Source organism: Erinaceus europaeus, chromosome 16 (assembly GCF_950295315.1).
Source record: "Erinaceus europaeus chromosome 16, mEriEur2.1, whole genome shotgun sequence".
NCBI lineage: Eukaryota > Metazoa > Chordata > Mammalia > Eulipotyphla > Erinaceidae > Erinaceus > Erinaceus europaeus.
Window position 1 is genome coordinate 57,777,843 of NC_080177.1, and position 24,400 is coordinate 57,802,242.

Sequence of the window (24,400 nt, forward strand, 5' to 3'; positions counted from 1 at the left end):
GCCATAGCAATCAGGCAGGAGCAAGGAATTAAAGGCATACAGATTGGAAGAGAAGAAGTCAAACTCTCCTTGTTTGCAGATGACATGATAGTATACATGGAAAAACCTAAGGAATCCAGCAAGAAGCTTTTGGAAATCATCACACAATACAGTAAGGTGTCAGGCTACAAAATTAACATTCAAAAGTCAGTGGCATTCCTCTATGCAAACACTAAGTTAGAAGAAATTGAAATCCAGAAATCAGTTCCTTTTTCTATAGCAACAAAAACAATAAAATATCTAGGAGTAAACCTAACCAAGGAAGTGAAAGACTTGTATACTGAAAATTATGAGTCACTACTCAAAGAAATTGAAAAAGACACAAAGAAGTGGAAAGATATTCCATGTTCATGGGTTGGAAGAATTAACATCATCAAAATGAATATATTACCCAGAGCCATCTACAAATTTAATGCTATCCCCATCAAGATCCCAAGCACATTTTTGAGGAGAATAGAGCAAATGCTACAAATGTTTATCTGGAACCAGAAAAGACCTAGAATTGCCAAAACAATCTTGAGAAAAAAGAACAGAACCGGAGGCATCACACTCCCAGATCTCAAACTGTATTATAGGGCCATTGTCATCAAAACTGCTTGGTACTGGAACATGAACAGACACACTGACCAGTGGAATAGAATTGAGAGCCCAGAAATGAGGCCCCACACCTCTGGACATCTAATCTTTGACAAAGGGGCCCAGACAATTACATGGGGAAAGCAGAGTCTCTTCAACAAATGGTGTTGGAAACAATGGGTTGAAACATGCAGAAGAATGAAACTGAATCACTGTATTTCACCAAATACAAAAGTAAATTCCAAGTGGATCAAGGACTTGGATGTTAGACCACAAACTATCAGATACTTAGAGGAAAATATTGGAAGAACTTTTTTCCGCATAAATTTTAAAGACATTTTCAATGAAACAAATCCAATTACAAGGAAGACTAAGGCAAGTATAAACCTATGGGACTACATCAAATTAAAAAGCTTCTTCACAGCAAAAGAAACCACTACCCAAACCAAGAGACCCCTCACAGAATGGGAGAAGATCTTTACATGCCATACATCAGATAAGAGTTTAATAACCAACATATATAAAGAGCTTGCCAGACTCAACAACAAGACAACAAATAACCCCATCCAAAAATGGGGGGAGGACTTGGACAGAATATTCACCACAGAAGAGATCCAAAAGGCTGAGAAACACATGAAAAAATGCTCCAAGTCTCTGATTGTCAGAGAAATGCAAATCAAGACAACAATGAAATATCACTTCACTCCTGTGAGAATGTCATACATCAGAAAAGGTAACAGCAGCAAATGCTGGAGAGGGTGTGGGATCAAAGGAACCCTTCTGCACTGCTGGTGGGAATGTCAATTGGTCCAACCTCTGTGGAGAACAGTCTGGAGAACTCTCAGAAGGCTAGAAATGGACCTACCTTATGACCCTGCAATTCCCCTCCTGGGGATATATCCTAAGGAACCCAACACATCCATCCAAAAAGATCTGTGTACACATATGTTCTTGGTAGCACAATTTGTAATAGCCAAAACCTAGAAGCAACCCAGGTGTCCAACAACAGATGAGTGGCTGAGCAAGTTGTGGTATATATACACAATGGAATACTACTCAGCTGTAAAAAATGGTGACTTCACCGTTTTCAGCCGATCTTGGATGGACCTTGAAAAAATCATGTTGAGTGAAATAAGTCAGAAACTGAAGGATGAATATGGGATGATCTCACTCTCAGGCCGAAGTTGAAAAACAAGATTAGAAAAGAAAACACAAGTCGAACCTGAAATGGAATTGAAGTATTACACCAAAGAAAAAGACTCTGGGGTGGATGGGTTGGTGGGGAGAATACAGGTCCATGAAAGATGATGAATGACGTAGTGGAGGTTGTATTGTTAAATGGGAATCTGGGGAATGTTATGCATGTACAAACTACTGTATTTACTGTTGAATGTAAAGCATTAATTCCCCAATAAAGAAATAAATTATAAAAAAAAAAAAAAGCAAAGCAAGGTACCGGGAGGTGACACATCCAGTTAGACTCGTACATTATTGTGTGTGAAGACCTAGGTTGGAGTCCTCACTCCCCATCTGCAGGAAGGAAGCTTTATAAGCAGTGAAGCAGGTCTGCAGGTGTCTCTCTTTCTTTATTCCTCTTTTACCTCCCCTTTCCTTTCTCAATTTCTATCTTATAAAAAAAAAAAGAAAAATTATAACACAAAGTCAGTTTTTATATTTATTTATTTATTTAATTATTTTTGCATACCTGGGCTTCATGCATGTGCAATTTCACTTTTCCACATTGACTTTTTGATTTAATAAAGATAAAAAGATGCAGAGAAAAGGGAGGGAAGAGGAGAGAGACTATAGCAGTAACAAAACTTCTCCCAATGCCGAGCACTCTCCATGGGCTTGAGCCTGGACAGCTTACATGACTAAGCAGGTTCCCTACCAGGTGAGCCCTTTCACCTACCCAAATATTCAGTTTATTAAAGCAAAAGTCACCTTAGTGTGAAAAAGGAAGCAGATTGTGGTAGGAAATAATTCAATATAAAGGACTGTGTTTACAAATATAGAATGTCTCATTAATTATGGAACTTAAGAAACTATGAAAGAAGGAAAACACTCAGAGTGAAACTTGGGTTAGGTCTGTTCTGTTACAACAAACCAAGGAGTAGAATGAGGAAGAGTTGAAAGGATATTGGGGACCCATTGCAATTGAGAAGGACTTAAGTCAGTAATGAGAGTCACGTGCTGACACATCATGGGGTGATAAGTAATCATATTCATGTGACAACTGCCTTATAAATCATCATTTCCTTAATAAAATAATTTTTTAAAACCTTGTTGGGGCCAGGTAGTGGCACACCTAGTTAAGTGCACACATTACAATGTGCAAGGACCTAGGTTCAAACCCCCAGTCCCCATCTGCAGGGGGAAAGCTCCATGAGTGGTGAAGCAAGACTGCAGGTGTCTCTCTGTCTTTCTCCCTATTTCCTCCTTCCCTCTCAATTTCTGGCTGTCTCTATCCAATAAATAAAGATAATTTTTAAATGTTTTTTAAAAGGGAAAAAAACCTTGTCCGTCACTATTTTACTTTGTATTATGAGGTGTAAATTAAAATTGGAGTAAATAATTAGAACCTCTGGAGTTTTCCTTATTAGTCACCCCTCTTTATTCATACTAAAGGTGAAATAGAAAAAAGAAAAGAAAGATACTGTTCTATAATAACTAATGTCAGGAGTCTTGTGGTAGCCCGGCGGGTTTAGCGCACATGACGCAAAGCGCAAGGACTGGCGTTAAGGACCCCGGTTCCAACCCCCCTCCCCCATCCCCACCTGCAGGGGAGTCCATTCACAGGTGGTGAAGCAGGTCTGCAGGTATCTTTCTCTCCCCCTCTCTGTCTTCCCCTTCTCTCTCCATTTCTCTTTGTCCTATCTAACAACGATGACAACAATAACTTCAACAGTAAAAAACAAGGGAAAGTAAATAAATAAATTTTTTTAATTTTAAATAAAATAACTAATGTCATGTTCACAGTGTGCCAAAAAGTTTCTTTTTCTTTTTTAGTAATTCATTTATTTTAATGAAAGATGTACTAAGGGTTACAGAGAGAGAAAGAGAGACCAGAGCACTGCTCAGTTTTGGCTTATAGTGATGCTGGAGCTTGAATCTGGAACCTCAGAGCCTCAGACATGAAAGCCTTTTGGCGTAGCCCCTTTTTGCATAACCCCCCTTTTTTCTTTCTATTGAAAGAACACCATCCTATATGTTAGATTAAGAATATTTTTTCTTATACATACATCTCTGAGCCCACCACACTTAGCAAATTCAAAAATATATATTTTTTCCTTACACCAAGTTTCACTTGGGCCCTGTGAATTAATATTCGCCATCCAGGAATAATGACTGTTTTCTGTCATTGAGTATCAGTTTCAGCTATTTTTTGACTTTTGTTTTAAAAATTATGAATTTCATGTACTCTCTTAGGCCTTATATTCACTATAATGTCAGAATTCATTATTGTTTCTTTTTCATTTTTTATTGAAAAAATGTTTACAAGACAGATAATATCTGAATTTCTTACTTATTGCCTCATTTGTTTTGGAAATTAAAATCATATTTTCTCCCATTTTTATTGTCTTGACCGGGGCATCACTCAACTCTGGTTTATAGTAATGCTAGGGATTGAACCTGGGATCTCTGTTGCCTCAGGAATGACTGTTATGCAACCCACTGTACTATCTCCCTGACCCTCCCCCATTCTTGTTAACATTGCCTCAGTGTGGGGCGGGCGGTAGCGCAGAGGGATAAGTGCACATGGCACTAAGCTCAAGGACCTGTGTAAGGATCCGGGTTCCCCACCTACAAAGGGGTTGCTTCATGGGCAGTGAAGCAGGCCTGCAGATATCTGTCTTTATCTTCCCCTCGTCTCTCAATTTCTTTCTGTCCCATACAACAATGACAACAAGGGCAACAAAAAGGAAAAAAAAAAAAAAAAAAAGGCCTCCAGGAGCTGTGGATTTGTAGTGCAGGCACCCAGCCCCAGCAATAACCCTGGAGGCAAAAAAAAAAAAAAATTATACATATATATATTGCTTCAGTCTTCATTTGTTCATGATACTTCATTTTTGATATATAAATTTATAAGTATGAGTAACTATATCTTTATTTATTTGTTTATTTATTTTTCCTCCAGGATTATTGCTGGGCTCAATGCCTGCACCATGAATCCACTGCTTCTGGAGGTTATTTTTCCCTTTTGTTGCCCTTGTTGGTTTTTTATCATTGTTGTTATTACTGATGTTGTTGTTGGATAGGACACAAAGAAATCGAGAGAGAAGGGGAAGACAGAGAAGGGGAGAGATGACACCTTCAGACCTGCTTCACCGCTTGGAATGGACCCCCCCTCCTACAGGTGGGGAGCCGGGGGTTCTAACCGGGATCCTAGCACTTTGGGCCGTGTGAGCTTAACTTGCTGCGCCACCTGGCCCCCTATTTATTTACTTTAACCAGAAGTGCAGAGGATTGAACTTGGGACTTTGGAGCCTCAGGCATGAGAGTCTCTTTGCATAACCGTTGTGCTATGTACCCCTGCCCAGTAAAATACATCTAGTGCATTTAACTCTATAGTATCCAGCACGTTTTTCATATTTATCTCTTCATTAATAGATGTATGTATGTTAAATGTCTATGGAAAGTAATCAATGATTTCATGTCTACTTGGCAACAAGTCTCAAACTATTCTGTTATAACAACATTAAGTGTAAATTTAAAGTCCTTTAATTTTCTGTATTGGTTATAACTAACTTCTGAAGAGTAAAGATGTGTATTAGAAACAATACATTCAAACTATTAGCATAGTATTTGAAAGTTGCATTAATTAGTCATATCATTCAGAAGTTCTGTGTGGAGCTAACATGTTGGAACCGTAATTTCCTCATAGCCTCTTGCATTTTTTCATTTCTCAGAGTATAAATAATGGGATTCAGTAGGGGTGTGATAACAGTATAAAACACAGAAAGGATTTTATTGCCCTCAAAACTATTAAATGGCCAGACATAGATAAAGATACAAGGTCCAAAGAATAGAGTGACCACAATGATATGGGCAGACAATGTGGACAGAGCTTTGACGAGGCCTCCAGATGACCTTTGTCGAACAGTGACCAGGATGACCGTGTAGGAGAAAAGCAGGAGAATGAAACAGATAAACGAAAGCAGCCCACTGTCAGCAATCACAAATAGTTCAAGGGTATAGGTTTCAATACAAGCAAGCTTAATCACAAGGGGAAGGTCACAAAATATATTATCTATGACATTTTGGCCACAGAAAGGCAAGTTCACTGTTAATAGCATCTGACTCATGGTGTGTGTAAACCCAATTACCCATGAGAGTATCACAAACCCATTCAGCAACTTGTGACTCATGATTGTCCTGTAGTGCAGGGGTTTACAGATGGCTACATATCTGTCAAAGGCCATGGCTATCAAAAGAGTCATCTCTGCACCCCCAAACAAATGCATAAAGAACATCTGTGTCATGCAGCCCCACAAGGAGATGGTCTTGTGCACAGTGAGCAAGTCTGTGATCATCTTGGGTGTGGTGACAGTAGAGAGACACATGTCCAGAAAAGAGAGGTTTCCAAGGAGGAAGTACATAGGGGAATGAAGGGTGGAACTAAACATCACTGTGAGCATAATGAGAATGTTTCCAAACACAGTTGCACCATAAATCAAGGAGAATGTCACAAAGAAGAAGATCTGGAGTTCCCATTGTGCAGAAAATCCTATTAAAACAAATTCGGTCACTACAGATCCATTTTTAAGATCCATTTACTCAACTCAGAAAGGCTCCAGCAGTTCTTTATAGACAGAGAGAATAAGAAATAACAATTAGCACCAACATTTTCCTATTTCTAGTTGATGAGTAATAAATGATGATGTGAGAACAGATCTAGCAATGTCACTCCTAAACATATATCTAAAGAATATGGAAGTATTCATCTGAAATATGCACCCCTATTTCAGAGCTGTGTTATTCACAATATCCAAAAATACAGAAGCAACATAAGTGTGTAATAACAGGAGAATGAATAGAGAAGTTCTGTGATATGTACTCATTGGAACAAACTCTGCAATCAAAAAAAAGTTGAGATTGTATCATTTAGAATACAATGAATGGAACTAGAGATGATTGTGCTAAGTGAATTAAGTTAAGAGGTGGAGCACAACAATTGGATAGTTTCACTCATATGTGAAATGTAGATGACTAAAACAAAGGAATTTACCAAATAAAAGTGGTAAACAAGCTCTCTTGGACATTGTAAAAACTGAGGGTCAGATGGTAGCAGACCTGCTTAAGCTCACATTATAATGCATAAGGATCAGGGTTCAAGCCCCTGGTCCCTACCTGCAAGGGGAATGTTTTAGAAGTGAAGCACTGCTGCAGGTGTCTTTATCTAGCTCTATCTCTATCTCCCCCTGCCCTCTCAATTTCTGGCTGTCTCTATCCAATAAATAAAGATAATAAACAAAAAAAATTTTTTTAAAGGACACTGTGACAACTGGTGGTTGGAGGGAACAGAACTTTGGGGGCACAGAACTTTGGTGGAAGTTGTGATGACTTACACTTACCATGTATGAACGTGAAATTATAACCCTGAAATTTCACACTTTTATTTTATTAAATCGCTAATAAAAAGAGAAAAAAATATCTTAAATATATTATCACTGTTCAAATTTTGAGATTCATTTGTCACATCACTTAAAAAAACATTCTTATCATGGGCCCCTTGTAATATACCTAAAATAGACCTACTAGCTATTTCCAAAATGGAGATTCCCAAATCTTCATCTGCAATATTCTTGCATTTAGGTTCATGATTAGTCAACAATTTGGTTTGTTTTGTTTGTTTTTGTTTTTTGGGGTATTTTTGCCTCCAGGGTTATTGCTGGGGCTCGGTGCCCACACCACGAATCCACTGCTTTTTCCCATTGTTTGTTGTCTTTGTTGTTATTGTTACCATTGATGTTGTTGGATAGGACAGACAGAAATTGAGAGAGAAGAGGAGATAGAGAGGAGTAGAGAAAGATAGACACCTGCAGACCTGCTTTACCACTTATGAGGAGACCCCTCTGCTGTGGGAAGCCAGGGGCTCGAACCTGGATCCTTAGGCCGGTCCTTGCACTTTGTGTCATGTGCACTTAACCAGCTGAACTACTGCCCAACCCCCTTAGTCAACAATTTGTTCCACTTTATATCTTTTTTTTTTCTGCTTTATATCTTAACTCTTTTTCAGCCACCAAGTTCCAGATGCTACCATGATGCTAGCCTAACTTCCCTGGGCAGACGACCACACCAGTGTGTCCTGGAGCCCCACCTCCCCAGATCCCTGCCCCATTAGGGAAAGAAAGAGACAGGCTGGGAGTATGGTTCCATCTGCCAACACCCATGTTCAGCAGAGAAGCAATTAAAGAAGCCAGACCTTTCACCTCTGCACCCCATAATGATCCTGGGTCCATACTTCCAGAGGGATAAAGAATAGGAAAGCTATCAAGGGAGGGGATTGGATATGGAGTTCTTGTGGTGGGCATTGTGTGGAAAAGTACCCCTCTTATCCTATAGTCTTGTCCATTTTATAAATAAAATTTAAAAAACATTCATATGGTTATATAGTAAATAAAAAACATTTGGAAGAGTAGAATTTTCATTTTCTATTGTCTGTCTAATGATATGCCTTTACCAGTTTATCTTGACTATCACTAACTTGTTTTATAGGGAAAAAATCAGTTAATGTAGTGCTTACCTTAAATTAGCATGATTTTTCTGTGCTTCTGTGCCTGTCATCCCTTGAGGTTATATTATCACAATATAAAAGAAATACATAATTTGAAAGATAAAAGAATTGTTCTATATATCCAAAACAATTTGTGAAAGTCATGATATGTTTATAAGATAGTGTACACAAACTCTCCCTTCAAACACACATATAAATAATGGGTAATTTATACAGGAGAGAAAGTCTTTGAATTCATTAAAAATAGTTTTGGTCTTTAGTTTCTGTAGAATCGTGTCCTGAGAACCTCAGGAAACAGACTCTGCCTGAAATCTTCGGAACTTCTTTCTCAAGTTTTTGTATCACTGTTGTATGTGGTGAAGCATTGAGTGTTATGTGTAAATGCATACATGAGGTGGTTCAAAAGTAGATAGAAAAATTATTCAATCCTAACATATTTTGCTTTAGTTGCATACATCATACTAAATCATCTTTATTTGATTTTTTTACATATTATTCATGGGATCTAGGGTGACCAAACATGAGAAAGATACTAAAACAATTATTAATAGTAATTATGTAACTGTATGTCCTAAACTGTGAGGAAATGTCCAGGAGAGATATCTCAGTAAGCCAGGTTTGTGCTTGCTTCAGGCTTATACAATCCATGGCCTAATTGCTTTGTATGACTAACAAGGATCTGTAACTTCTTTTTTTTTTTAAATATTTATTTTATTTATTTATTTATTCCCTTTTGTTGCCCTTGTTGTTTTATTGTTGTAGTTATTATTGTTGTTGTCGTTGTTGGATAGGACAGAGAGAAATGGAGAGAGGGGGGGAAGACAGAGAGAGGAGGAGAGAAAGATAGACATCTGCAGACCTGCTTCACTGCCTGTGAAGCGACTCCCCTGCAGGTGGGGAGCCGGGGTGCGAACCGGGATCCTTATGCCAGTCCTTGTGCTTTGTGCCACCTGCGCTTAACCGGCTGCGCTACAGCCCGACTCCCGATCTGTAACTTCTTAAACACTGATATGTGTCAGTGGAGCCAAAGCTCCCGGCACCAAAGTGCCAAACAATAGCCAATTTGATGTTTGATGTGCATTAGAGGGCCTGGAATTTGTCAGCCTTTGCAGCTATGTATCAGCTGAGATACAATTAGGAGTGCTAGTTAGTTATTTCAGATGGAAATTTGCTGTTCATTTATATTGATAACTTCATCTTTATTTGTATCTCATTCTTTCCCATGCAAATTTTCTAAAATATTTTGTTTTGTAATGAAAACACCTGTTGCTGCAACAACAGGAATAAAATTATCATAGAATGTATTCAGTTAATTTGATAGGACAGAAAGAAAGGGAGGGGAAGGAAAGATGAGAAAGAGAGAATGAGAGAGAGAGAGAGAGAGAGAGAGAAACCTGCAGCACTATTTCACCACTCAGGAAGTTTCCCCCTGCAGGGGGGAACAACTAGGGACTTGAAGCCAGGCCCTTGTGTATGGTTGATGTGTGCACTCAACTAGGTGCAATTAGGTACACAAAAGGTCACTTGTTGTATAATTTTATTTACACTGAAGGTATATTGAATACAAACCTGTAGAGACAGTCGTCTTAGACTAGAAATTGATTGTAAATGAGGATAAGTTTCTTTTCTCAGTGATGAGAAAATGATTTAAATGAGGATGGTGTTGGGCAGACAGAAGAGCTCACTTGGATCTTGTGCTGTTCTTCCCTATGTGTCACCCCTGTTCACTCTGGCGCTCACTACATTGAAGGAAGTTTCGATGCTGTTTCTCTCTCTTTCTCTCTCTCTGTCTCTATCTCAAAAAATAAAATAAAATAAGATTGTGCTAATGATTGCAACTATGTTGTGCAATTACCATTTCTGGAATATTTACTTAAAATGCGTAAATTTTATGGTATGTAAATGTGCTCAGTGGACCATAAACCATAATATACATATTTTGCCTTCGTTCTTAAATTAAATGTATCACTAATGGACAAAGCTAGAATTTTAAAAGAGTTTTCTAGCACTATCCAGTTGTTTGATGTCAGTATATAGTCACTATAAGGTAATCAGGATCATATTTTAAACCCAATATATTCTAGTTCTTTTTAATTCTTTTTCAATTTATTTTTATTTATTTTTGTAGAGACAGAGAGAAACTGAGAAGGAGGAAGGGAAGGAAAGAGAGCAAAAGAGAAAGAGAGAGAGAGACCTGCTCCTCTCCTTCACCACTCATGAAGCTTCCCCCCTGCAAGTGGAGGCAAGTACTTAAACCCTGACCCTTGTACATGGTACATTGTGTGTTCAACCAGGTGTGAAACTGCCTGTCCCTAGTTTTTTTTTTAATTCCTAATATAATTTATCTGAATTTACATTTTAATTGTCTTATGCATTTTGAACTTGTTATGCCTTTTTATTTAAAAATTTTAAGTAGGGGAGTCGGGTGATCGCGCAGCGGGTTAAGCGCACGTGGCGCAAAGCACAAGGACCAGCTTAAGGATCCCACTTAGAGCCACGGCTCCCCACCTGCAGGGGAGTCACTTCACAGGCAGTGAAGCAGGTCTGCAAGTGTCTTTCTCTCCCCCTCTGTCTCTCCTCCTCTCTCCAATTCTCTCTGTCCTATCCAACGACAGCAACAACAACAATAATAATAATAATAACCACAACAATGATAAAACAAGGGCAACAAAAGGGGGAAAAATGGTCTCCAGGACCAATGGATTTGTAGTGCAGGCACCAAGCCCTGGCAATAACCCTGGAGGCAAAAAAAAAAAAAAATAGGTACGGATATGGAACTTTGGGGGTGGGCATTGTGTGGAAATGTACCCCTCTTATCCTATAGTCTTGTCCATATTTCCATTTTATAAATAATTTTTTTAATTTAGGCACTTAAATAATACTTAAAATGTTCCTAATTAGATTCATGAATTATCTACATTTCCTTTCATTCTCTTGAATATAAATATCCTTGAAGGACTTCTTCAGTCTCTTAAAGATTTCATTTATATTTATGTTGCCTTGAGGATTTTTTTAATTTTTTTACATTTATTTATTTTCCCTTTTGTTGCCCTTGTTTTTTTTTATTGTTGTTATTATTGTTGTTGCTGATGTCGTCATTGTTGGATAGGACAGAGAGAAATGGAGGGAGGAGGGAAGACAGAGAGGGTGAGAGAAAGATAGACACCTGCAGACCTGCTTCGCCGCCTGTGAAGCGACTCCCCTGCAGGTGGGGAGCTGGGGGCTCAAACTGGGATCCTTATACTGGTCCTTGCACTTTGCGCTACATGAGCTTAACCCACTCTGCTACCAGCCAACTCCTTCCATGATGATTTTTATGTGAAAATTTTATAAATATCAAGTTCTGGAAGTTAACTTTGTAATTCTTCTCCAACTATCAATATACTATGAGAGGCTTATTTATAAGTTCTGCCAATAATTGGAAGTTGAAGAAAAGACGTCCCCATTTTGCAAAGAAAAAAGTTTTCAGTCTTCCAGTATTTCTGATAATTTTGTGAGCTCTGTAGATGTTCAGGACGTGTCTTTCTTCATTATATTTCTATTCTTGATCACATGTCTTCTACTACAAAATTTTATTGCTCAATAGTATTTTAAGAGCATACATCTTTTATATTTTTGTAGCGATTGCTAGCTACAGCTCATTACAAATATTAATGTGACTTAGTAAGAAGGGATTTGATGTATCAAAAGCCACAGTCTTTCTCTTCCAGTTAACATATTCATAACTACAATATCACCTCCAATGTTTTTGAGTAAGAATATCTGACTTACCTCTTCTATAGCCACAGTAAGAGGAACAACATATACAGGATGTTTTCCAGAGCTAAAACTCTACTTTTCCTTCTGTGGGAGGTTCTGTATATAACTCTGCATATAATTGTCTGCCTCTTTAATAAAAACGTGAACCACTTTGGAGACAGGTTGCTGGAGCTCTGGGAATCTAAATTTCAATGGGAGTTGTTAAAACACTAGAACTACTGCCCCAGTATGGCGAGGAGTGATTTTACACCTGTTCTGTCCCTATGACAGTCTATCATTCTCTCTGAGCAGTGGTTTGATTAAAATGCCTGTGAGATTGTTATTTGATTGGTGTGCTGTAGTATGTAGATATGTTTAAGATAATGGACCTGCCCTTTCCCTCACATTACTCATGATCTGTTCTCTTACCTTCCTTCACATGAATTTGGGTAATTTATTTACAAATCAGAGTATAGCATTCTCAATATAAAAATGTATCTCTAGGGAGTCGGGCTGTAGCGCAGCAGGTTAAGCGCAGGTGGCGCAAAGCACAAGGACTGGCATAAGGATCCCGGTTCGAACCCCGGCTCCCCACCTGCAGGGGAGTCGCTTCACAGGCGGTGAAGCAGGTCTGCAGGTGTCTGTCTTTCTCTCCCCCTCTCTGTCTTCCCCTCCTCTCTCCATTTCTCTCTGTCCTATCCAACAATGACAACAACAATAATAACTACAACAATAAAACAACAAGGGCAACAAAAGGGAATAAATAAATAAATAAAATAAAATATTAAAAAAATGTATCTCTACATGTTAAAAAGTTACAACTAAGTGTATATACGATATACAACATTAAAGTTCAGGAAGTAGAAACTTGAAGTCACATTAAATAACTTTAACTTTCATATCATACATTAATAGCATAAGTGTTCTGTGTTCACTAACATAATTTTAAATGAGTTACTTTATGAAAAATTCAAAAATATCTGTATGATGCAAAACAGTTTCATAATTGTTATTCTTTTACTATAAAATATCATGATAATTTTTTAAATATTTATTTTTTACCTTTTGCTGCCCTTGTTGTTTTATTGTTGTGATTATTATTGTTGTTATTGATGTCCTTGTTGTTGGCTAGGACAGAGAGAAATGGAGAGAGGAGGGGAAGACAGAGAGGGGGAGAGAAAGACACCTGCAGACCTGCTTCACCACCTGTGAAGTGACTCCTCTGCAGGTGGGGAGCCGGGGGCTTGAGCCAGGATCCTTACGCCGGTCCTTGCACTTTGTGCCACCTGCACTTAACCTGCTGCGCTACCACCAGACTCTCCACGATACATTTTTTTTACAAGATATTGCTTTTACATAATTACTCATTGATGATCCTGGTGTATTTTGCACCACAGAAAGCAGTCTGTTCTGACAAGTTGTCAAGAAAGGATGTTATGAGTAATTTTCAACTTAGTAGACACCTCTGTCAGTTATCTCCAAAACCTGATTTAATCCCCGTCAAATTTATAATCTAACCATGAGTTATTAAGTTTTGTAATGAACAATGTTTTCATTATAAAATACATTACAGTTGAGGAGAGACTGCTATATGCAAATGTCAAAATATCTATATTTTCTTTTTTTTTTTTTTATCAAGGTTACCACTGGGTCTTGATGCCTGCATTACTCCCCATTCCCAGAGTCCATTTTTATGATTGAGTAGAGAGACAGAGATAGAGAGGGAAGGAGAAAGATAAAGAAAAGGAAAGATGTCTGCAGTACTGTTCCACCTCTTGTGAAGCTTCCCCCTGCCAGTGGGGTCTGGGGAGCTGAGTCTGGGTATTTGTGCATGGTAATGTGTGTGCTCTACTGGATGTACCATCACCCAGCCCCTGCATGTCTATATAAAATAAAATTTCCAGGGGTCAGGCGGTGGCACACGGGGTTAAGCACATATAGTAAGGACCCACACAAGGATGCTGGCTCAAACCCCACCCCCCCACTCTCAACCTGCAGGGGGTGGCTTCACAAGTGAAGTAGGTTTACAGGTGTCTATCTTTTGCTCTACTTCTCTATCTCCCCATCCCCCCTCAATTTCTTTCTGTCCTATCCAAAATAAAATAACAAATAAAACTTTCACAAGACATAACTTATTCTCACATAATTTGCACATAATTAGTTTCTATGCACTTTTTGATAGTATTTTCTGACACAGAACACATTTAATTTATTGCAATGTTTTACCTTTTTTTTTCTACAGTTGGAGAAAACCAGTAATTTTTTAATGGAATGTTATTTCTACCCTTTTCAATTAGTTAAGAAACATTTCATTTTGGGGCCAAGTGGTGGTTGCACCTGATTAAGCGTACACACTAAGTGTGCAAGAACCCGGGTCCCCACCTGCAGGAGAAAAGCTCCATGAGTGTTGAAACAGGGTTGCAGGTGTCTCTGTCTCTGTCTCTGTCCCTCTCCATCTCCCACTCCTCTCACAATTTCTCTCTGTCTCTAATAATAAATAAAATTAAATTTTAAAAACTTTCTCTTAAAAAATTCATTTCTATTATTACTAATTACTTTTGGCACCTCACTCATGAACAATTATACTGCTCCTAGGCCTATTTTTCACTCTTATGTTGAAATTTTTATTGGGGGGAGTCAGGCGGTAGCGCAGCAGGTTAAGTGCACATGGCGCAAAGCGCAGACACCTGCATAAGGATCCCAGTTCGAGCCTCACAGATCCCCACCATCAGGGGAGTCGCTTCACAGGCAGTGAAGCAGGTCTGCAGGTGTCTGTCTTTCTCTCCCCCTGTCTATCTTCCCCTCCTCTCTCCATTTCTCTCTGTCTTAACAACAGTGTCATCAACAACAACAGTAATAACTACAACAATAAAAAAAGGGAAAATAAATAAATATAAAAAATTAAAAACTTTAAAAAAATGAAATTTTTATTGGGGAGGGGGATTAATGGTTTATAGTAAACAGCAAATACAGTTATTGGTATATGTGTAAAATTTCTCCGTTTTCTGCAAAACACTGTAAGCCCCATCATTTCAAATATATAGAGAAAGGGAGTGGGGAGGGTCACCATAGCATTCCTCCGCCATCCCTTAGTGTCATTGTGCTTTCATGTAGAGCTGAGGTTGGAATCTGGGGCTTCATGTATGATGAGGTGCACACCCTACCAGGTGAACTACCTCCTGGCCCCAGTAAGAATCATTTAAAAACACGTTTTACTAATCCTAGTAAAAAATTAAAAGGTTTACACTAGATATCGTATGTCTATTAACACTGCCATAAATATATTTGCAATGATAGTACAAATAAAATTATAAAATGTCTTATATTTTTACTTTTTAGTGTTTTAATAATTGTGATCACTAGCTAATTATATTGATATAGGCTTATTGTTAATAATCATGAAAGTAAACATACTGTAAAACAGTGTTTCACAAGTCATATAGAATGTTTTTGCCAGATTATTGTCAATTCTCTTGGCTCACTTTCTTATGATTTAGCTAACTAAAAGACCAAGTCATATAGAATTGTCAATGTCTCCATTTATAGCTGTTTACATAAGTTTTAATTAGAATTATTATCAACCCAAGGTTTACTTGAAGAAAGTACAAAATCATACACTTCACTGTGTTCGGAAGGATGGATGATGATGATGATGATGATGTTGATGATGCTTTTCATGATTACAGTACTTCAGTTAAAAGGTTGACCTGGAATTCACTTGCTTGGTCCTTATTTTCCGTATTGCCTTCTTCATATCTTTATTCCTGAATGTGTATATGATTGGATTTAAAAGGGGAGTAAAAATTGTGTAAAACACAGAAAGGATTTTATCTACAGAAATACTGCTGAATGGCCACACATAAATAAAGATACAAGGTCCAAAGAACAGTACCACCACTGTAATGTGGGCTGAAAGAGTAGATAAAGCCTTGGAGGACCCACTGGAGGAACGGTGATAGACGGTAACTAGAATGATGCTATAGGATATAAAAAGAAAGATGAAACAGAACAAAGAGAGCACTCCACTAAAAGCAATAACTAAGAGCTCTAAGATGTAAGTGTCAGTGCAGGCAAGTTTGATCACCCGAGGCAGATCACAAAAAAAGCTATCCACAGCGTTGGGCCCACAGAATGGTAAAGTCACTGTGAAAACCATTTGGCTCATGGTGTGCGTAAAACCAGCAGTCCACGAAAGAAGTGCAAGTCCAGTGCAAACACGGTTACTCATAATAGTTTTGTAACGAAGGGGTTTGCATATAGCTATGTATCTGTCAATTGCCATGGCTACAAGCAACATCATCTCACTCCCACCTAAAAGATGAAGAAAAAATATTTGGGCCATGCAGCCTTCATAGGAGATGCTCTTATATTCACTGACTAAGTTACAAATCATTTTAGGAGTAGCAAAGGAAGCCAGGGACATATCAATGAAGGAGAGGTTGGCCAATAGGAAGTACATGGGAGAATGCAGCTGAGGGTCCAATTTCACTACAAAGATTATGGTGAGGTTGCCTAGTACAGTGGCTATGTAGATAATGGAAAAAAACAAGAAAGAGAGTATCTGTAACTCACGAATCTCTGTGAGCCCCAGTAAAATAAACTCAGACACTGTGGAGTAATTTTGTTTTTCCATTTGTTTAGCTGTTGGTTGGCATAAGTTACCTAGAATACAGTCAAAACAGGTTAAAGTTAGTGGGTTAAGGTACAGTACATTTTCACTTAACTTCTAAGAAAATCCATCAAAATACACAAACATGAAATATTGAATACTAAATCAGAGAATTTAAAAATTTCTTAGCAGAGATTTGATGAATATTTTCCATATACTAAGATATTTGAAGAAAACTGAGGCTATCAATATGGAATTTATATCTTCAATAATCTTGGAGAAAAAAAAAGAACCCAATTTATGAGAGAATATGGAATTCTGCTGTATTTTTGGAATTTGAGGGACTGGTTTATTATTCCTCCATACACAATAAAGATCTTTCTGTTTTGAAATTTCTATACTGCATAACAGTAAGGACTTCTAATTGTGAAGCATATTTGATAAAAATTGAAGTCTATAAAAAGTAACATAAACATTGACAATTTTGGAGTCTATTGTAAATAAATAAAAAGATATGCTAGATATCTAAAAAGAGATAATAATACACATAAATGTTAACTGACACTTAAAAACGTAAAGCAAGTCATGACATCATCTCCCCAGACAATAACTTAGATCCACTAGCATATCAGATGTCAGGCTCAGGAAAAAAATTAGTAAAGTCATGGGCCCCTTGGAATATACCTAAAATAGCTTTTTCCAAAACAGAGACCCCCAAATCTTCATCTGCAATATTCCAGCCTTTAGGTTCCTGATTAGTCAACTATCTGCTTGGCTTTATATATTAACTCTTTTTCAGCCACCTGGTTCCAGATGCTAACATGATACCAACCTGACTTCCCTGGGCAGATGACCCCACCAATGTGTACTGGAGTTCCGCTTCCCCAGAGCTCTGCCCCACAAGGGAAAGAGAGACAGGCTGGGAATATGGATTGACCTGTCAACACCTATGTCCAGCAGGGAAGCAATTACAGAAGCCAGACCTTCCACCTTCTGCACCCCATAATGATCCTGGGTCCATGTTCCCAGAGAGATAAAGAATAGGAAAGCTGTCAGGGGAGGGGATGAGATATGGAGTTCTGGTGGTGGTAATTTTGTGAAATTTTACCCCACTTATCCTATGGTCTTGTCAGTATCTTCCTTTTTGTTGCCTTTGTTGTTTATCGTTGTTGTTGTTGTTGTTGTTGTTGTTGTTGTTGTTGTTGTTGGATAGGACAGAGAGAAATCGAGAAAGGGAAGACAGAGAGGGGGAGAGGAAGACAGACACCTGAAGACCTGCTTCATTGCCTGTGAAGTGAACCCCTTGCAGGTGGGGAGCCTGGGGCTCAAACTGGGGTCCTTAAGCCAGTCCTTGGCTTAGCGCCATATGCACTTACTCGCCCAGTCCCCAAATTTTTTTATTTTTAAATATATATATTTCATTTATTGTATTTTAATATGAAAAAGAGATAGAGAAAAATAGAGACAGAAGGAGAGAGGCAAAGAGGGAGAGAGGGAAAGGGAGAGAGAAAGAGAGAGAGGGAAAGAGAGAAACCAGAGCACTGCTCAGCTTTGGTTTAGTATAATTTTTTTTTTTTTTTTTGCCTCCAGAGTTATCGCTGGGGCTCAGTGCCTGCACTATGAATCCATTGCTCCTGGAGGCTATTTTTTCCCTTTTGTTGCCCTTGTTGTTTATTGTTGTTGTTGTTGTTGTTGTTATTGCTGTCATTGGACGAAACAGAGAGAAATTGAGAGAGGAGGGGAAAACAGAGAGAGAGGAAGACAGACACCTGCAGACCTACTTCACCACTTGTGAACCAAGCCCACCCCCCCACCCAGTTGGTATGGAAGCATGCAGGAAAGTGAGCCCCACCCTAGAGGTCCCAGGACTGGGGGAAATATAGGCTCTATAGAGGAATTGGGAGGTTCCTGCTGTCTTAGGGTTTAAGAAGGCATTAGATAGGTATTGCTATAATCACATTATTTGGAAATTGGGTTAACTTTAAAATATTCCTTTGTCAGGATTTGCTATATTATACACAACATCACCATGATTTATGTCCTTTGATATTATTTGTATATAGCTGTGCCGAGGGCTGCTTCTGTTCTCCCTGGTCTAAGCTTTTAAGAGAGTCAGCATATCAAAGACTCAGCTTATAGTCTGTGCATTAAAAAGTTTGATACATTCAATCAAATTTTCCCCTCTCATATTGCTTAAATATCCTATTGTTTTTTAAATATCCTATGGTTTTTCTCAGTGTTTCCTTTTTATAAATAAAAAAAAAATTTAATGAGCTTCAAAATGTATAGTGCTTAGCTATATGATGCAAAAACTAGAGTCCATGAAGATGATCTTAGAGAATTTACTATGAATGTAAAAAATTAAAAGGTTGTGTATGATACAGAAAATCCTAACAAAGGGATCTTTCAAAGTTAACCCAATAACTATCTATTATTTTCTTAACCCTAAGACAGCAGGAACCTCCCAATTCCTCTATAGAGCCTATATTTCCCCCAGTCTTGGAACCTCTAGGGTGGGTCTCACTTTCCTGCATGCTTCTATCAATTCATACCAAATGATATTGCATCTGCCGATCCCAGCCTAAGGAGGAGAGAGAGAAAGAACCAGACATCACTCTGGTACATGTGCTGGTGGGGACTGAACTCAGAACCCCATGCTTGAGAGTCCAATGCTTTATCCACTGCGCCATCTCCAGGACCACAAATTGGAGAGATAACTCTCACCAGAGCCCAACTATGCTGGCACCCTGATAAACTAGGACTCAGCCTTAATAACTTTAGAAAAGCAAATAAATAAATGTTTTTAAATCTTTTTATTTTTATTATCTTTATTTATTTATTTATTTATTTGGATAGAGACAACCAATTTAATTTATTAAATTGTCAAGATTACTTGCCCAGTTGGATTTTAGTTTAAGGATTTTAAGCAGATTCTAATTTTTTATGATTTCAAATACTTGAAGATTTAATAAAGTGAATTAGTCTGTCCCTGATTACATGCTCCCTAAAGTGAGATTAGGCTTCAAATAAGAGAATCTTTCCCTTTACATAGATGCATAAAGTAATCGCTAATAAATCTGACAATGACATGAGACTTGTGATAGTAACCAGTTGTACTATTTAATTATTTGTCATCTAAAATATCTAAAGTTGCAACAGCACTAAAAATCAAGGTGATTATTATAGATTTAGCAATATATTGAAGATATCCAGATCTGAGAATGTATTCTGTCATGCATTAACTTCTCACAAAACAACTTTACCAAAAGAGATTGGAAATAGTCTTCTGCCCCCTATTCCCACACGCTATTCCGGAGAGCCTGCTGAAAACTATTAGGAAAATTGTTGAAAATAACCAGGAAAACAAGTCTTCTTGTGTGTTACCAAATATATTATAAAACTAAAATAATGAAATGATACTTTACCTTCACAGGAAGTAATGGACTAGATAGAAGTATGAACCTGAGATTTCATACAGGGTCATATGTACAGCTTAGGATAAAGGTGAAGTTATTTTGGAATATATAAAACTGCTTATTGGGCCAGGTGGTGTCATACCTGGTTGACCGCATACATTACCTTGTGCAAGGACCTGGATTTAAGCACCCACTTCCCAAATGCAAGGGGCGGGGGTGAAGCAGATCTGCAAGTATCTTTCTCTCTCTCCCTCTGTATCTATTCCTCCCCTCAATTTTTCTCTGTCCTACGAAGTAAAATATAAAGAAAAATAATAATTGTAAGTCTGCTTCTCCACACAGTCTTAAGGAAAAATGAATTCAAATATACAAACAATTAAATAGCAATCCAAACATCAAAGATCAAGAAAATATGTGAGTAGGTTGCATGTTGTGTTTTATAATGTTGACAAGGGATCATGGCAAAGATGTACACCACAGAAGTAAATATTAATGAATTTTTCCTGTTAAAAAAAGTTGTGGTCCGGGAGGTGTCGCAGTGGATTAAAGTATCGGACTCTCAGACATGGGGTCCTGGGTTCAATCCCTGACAGCACATGTACCAGAGTGATGTCTGATTCTTTCTCTCTCTCCTATCTTTCTCATTAATAAATAAATAAATAAAATCTTTTTTTAAAAAAAGGAATAAGTTTTCTGTTATCTCCTCATCACAAATAATTTTTAAAAAGCTAAAGGGGTTGGGCAGTAGCACAGAGGGTTAAGCACACGTAGTACAAAACGCAAGGACAGGCGTAAGAATACCGGTTCGAGCCCCCAGCTCCCCGCCTGCAGGGGAGTGGCTTCACAGGCAAGTGAAGCAGGTGTGCAGGTGTCTCTCTTCCTCTCCCCCTCTCTGTCTTCCCCTCCTCTCTCCATTTCTCTTTGTCCTATCCTATCGAACGACATCAACAATAACAATGATAACCACAACAAGGCTACAACAAGAAGGACAACAAAAGGGGGGAAAAATGGCCTCCAGGAGCAGTGGATTCATGGTGCAGGTAGTGAGCGCAGCAATAACACTGGAGGCAAAAAAAAAAAAAAAAAGCTAAAATGGTTGCATATATGTGTCTTTAATAAATTTTCATATCAATAAAAAAATTTTGAGTCCAATATTAAAAGTAAGGCAGGGTAAAACACAAAGTATATATATATATATGTATATGTATATAATGTTTGAACATACAAGAATAATTTAATTTCAGTGAAAATTTAAGTTGATGTTCAAATATATCTAAGTATTTTAATGATTTACATTGAAGAAAAAAATTATATAGATGGTTATATTTTTATAAATATTTTGTAATAAATTATATTTTACTTTTAAATTTAAAAAACAAATATTTTAATTAATTGCAAACATATCTTCTTTTTTTTTTTAACCAGAGCACTGCTCAGCTCTGGCTTATGGTGGTGCAGGGGATTGAACCTGGGACTTGAGAGGGCCTCAGGCACAAGAGTCTGTTTGCATAACCATTGTGCTATCTACCCCTGCCCTGCAAGCATATCTTTAACAAATTTTTCTTCTCCTTACCTGTCACTTGGAAAAACGTAACAGTCACTGAAACTGAGGATTCTTTCAATTAACCTCACTTTCTCCAGTTTTCTTTTCCTTGTTCTAATCTTAATAAAATAGAAATCCTTTTTATTTTGCACTACTTGTGCTTAACCCGCTGCGCTACCACCCAACTCCCTCCTTTTTATTTTGAAAGTGTACATGACAACTCAACAAGAATTTGTCTTTTAATGAACCTGGGAAAACCTCGCATTGCAGAAATCAATTCCCTAAACGATTAAAAAAGCCATTATTTGGCAAACTAGATAATTCAGAATGTCTCATTAGCACACAACTTTTTTTTCCATAAGGACAGAGCAGATAACCAGGAAGCACATTTTCTTCCACAAATTATGAGTGCAGCAATGATTTTCTAAGAATTTGGAAGGGGTACTTAAATTATTTTTTTTATTAGCCTGATTTTTTATATTTTCTAGAGAGTGGTTATGCAAAAGATTCTGAAAACATATCCTCTTTTATACTTTTCTCAGAAAGAAAAAAAAAGATTATGAGAAGATTAATATTTGGGAAATAACTATTTCCTAAGAGTCACATTCCTCTGAAACCTTTCTAATTTTTCTCCATAATTAGCTCCTTTTGGATTTGAAAACTCTGCTGGTACTGTAAATCACTAGAATGACTTAGAGTAAAATTAACTTTCTATTATTTCTTTGATTTTTTTTTCTTCCAGGATAACAGCAAGCTATTTTTTTACTTTTAATTTCCTTGCTTAAATACATATGCAACAAACAATTTTGTGTAATCATTTTGATATTTCAGGGAAAAGTCTGCTTCACAGTATCAGTGACTTTGCTGTTATTGTTTCATTCTCATTTAATCTTGTGTTGAGACAGAAAGAAGATAATTTTATTTTCAAATCAGAGAGAAAACTCTCACCAGAGCCCAACTATGCTGTCACCCTGAAGAACTTGGACTCAGACTTTATAGCTTTAGAAAAACAAACAAACAAATAAATAAATAAATGTCTTTAATTTTTTTTCTTTTTTATTATTCTTATTTGTTTGAGTGACAGCCAGAAGTTGAGAGGGAAAGGACTGATAGAGAGGAAGAGAGACATGGCGCAAAGCCCAAGGACCGTCTTATGGATCCTGGTTTGAGTCCCCGGCTCCCCACCTGCAGAGTCACCGCTTCACAGATGGTGAAGCTGGTCTGCAGGGTCTATCTTTCTCTCCCCCTCTCTGTCTTCCCCTCCTCTCTCCATTTCTCTCTGTCCTATCCAACAATGGCAACATCAATAACAACAACAATAATAACTACAACAACAATGAAAAACAAGGGCAACAAAAGGAAAACTAAATTAAGAAAATAAAACAAAAAATAATTTTAAAAAATCAATTGTATAGAGCCAGGTGGTGAATTCAAACAATACCATGTGCCAGGGCCATGATTCAAGCCTCCAATTCCCACCTGAAGGAGGGAAGCTGCACAAGCAGTGAAACAGGTCTGCAAGTGCCTCTCTTTCTCTCTCCCCCTTCCCAGTTAGTCTCTCTCTGTCCTATCAAGACAAAAGAAAGAAAATAAATAGTTTCTATTTTTTTTTAAAAATCAGTAATGTATCACTAATAAGGATGTCAGGATATCTTTCATACTCTTAACTCAGATTATAAACCCATCCATATTATGTAATAAACCTGTCTAACATGTAAATTTTCCTTATTAATACAACTGATTATAGTAAACTTTCCTTAACAGTGATAGTTGAGCTCAAAATATATGTATTTATCTCTTACATATTTTTCAAAGAAAAGAAAACTTAGAAATAAACAATGCCCAAGCTATGAGAAATTAAATTATCAATAGTCTATGCTGAAGTTTAGAATATACATTTTTAGTGATAATCACAAAAGGAAAAATATGATCTTTTTTTCCTTTTAGTGGCACTATGGTCTCCCACATGCTTGATTTCTATTTCCTAGATGAACTGTTTTGTTTTGTTTTTTCATTTTATTTCACAGAAATATGGAAAAATAGACAGCATGGAAGAGAGAAAACAACACTGCCCCACCTTCCTTGAGGTTCCTCCAGTGCCCTGTTGCTCCCAGCTGGTGCCAATGTAGAAACCAGGGAGGGACTCCATCGTGGTAAGTCAGGTACACTGTATAAACACGTACATATTGTTCTCTTTTTCAAATTTCATAATCCACCCATTGTGCTGATATGAAAAAAATATGTGAGATATAGTTTTAATGTATAAATGTTAAATTTTTTTTTAATCTTTTTTTTTTTCTTTTAACCAGAGCACTGTTCAGCTCTGGCTTATGGTGGTGCGGGGGATTGAACCTGGGGCTTTGGAGCCTCACGCATGAGAGTCTGTTTGCATAACCATTATGCTATCTACCCTCCGCCCTATAAATGTTAAATTTTAAACAGATCACAATATTTCTAATTAAGCACCTTAGCTACCTGTGCAAAAATAAATGCCACACAAATCACAGAGAACTCTACATACCACTTGCCTGAGGTACTATAAGGCTTAATATATACTCTAACTTTTATCATATAAAAATTTTAAATAAAGTGAACAAAATTTAGTGCCTGACTAAATGATTTCAAACTGTACTTGGCATTTAGCTATCACAGACTTCAAATCAGAATCATTCATTTGACATAGAAAAAAATTGCGATTGTAAATAATCTGAGGCTCATGCTGTGTTAATCACTCCACCATC

At 37.5% G+C, this 24,400-nt stretch overlaps 2 protein-coding genes across 2 annotated transcripts; both read right to left on the reverse strand.

Annotated features, from left to right (window-relative positions):
- Positions 1-240: 240 nt before the first annotated feature.
- On the reverse strand, positions 241-6,389 carry LOC103128214 (olfactory receptor 4L1-like). Its single transcript, XM_060174147.1, has 2 exons — positions 5,485-6,389; positions 241-247 (listed from the first exon to the last, which is right to left on the reverse strand). The coding sequence occupies exons 1-2, from the start codon at positions 6,387-6,389 to the stop codon at positions 241-243; spliced, it is 912 nt and encodes a 303-aa protein (XP_060030130.1).
- A 9,396-nt stretch (positions 6,390-15,785) lies between these two features.
- LOC103128215 (olfactory receptor 4K13-like) lies at positions 15,786-16,724 on the reverse strand. Its single transcript, XM_007539079.1, has one exon. It carries the CDS (start codon positions 16,722-16,724, stop codon positions 15,786-15,788), a length of 939 nt encoding a protein of 312 aa, XP_007539141.1.
- Between the last annotated feature and the right edge of the window lie 7,676 nt (positions 16,725-24,400).

Bases quoted from the DNA above. Each gene is read 5' to 3' on its own strand.
- LOC103128214 (XM_060174147.1), bottom strand. From the start codon at position 6,389: ATGGATCTTAAAAATGGATCTGTAGTGACCGAATTTGTTTTAATAGGA.
- LOC103128215 (XM_007539079.1), bottom strand. From the start codon at position 16,724: ATGGAAAAACAAAATTACTCCACAGTGTCTGAGTTTATTTTACTGGGG.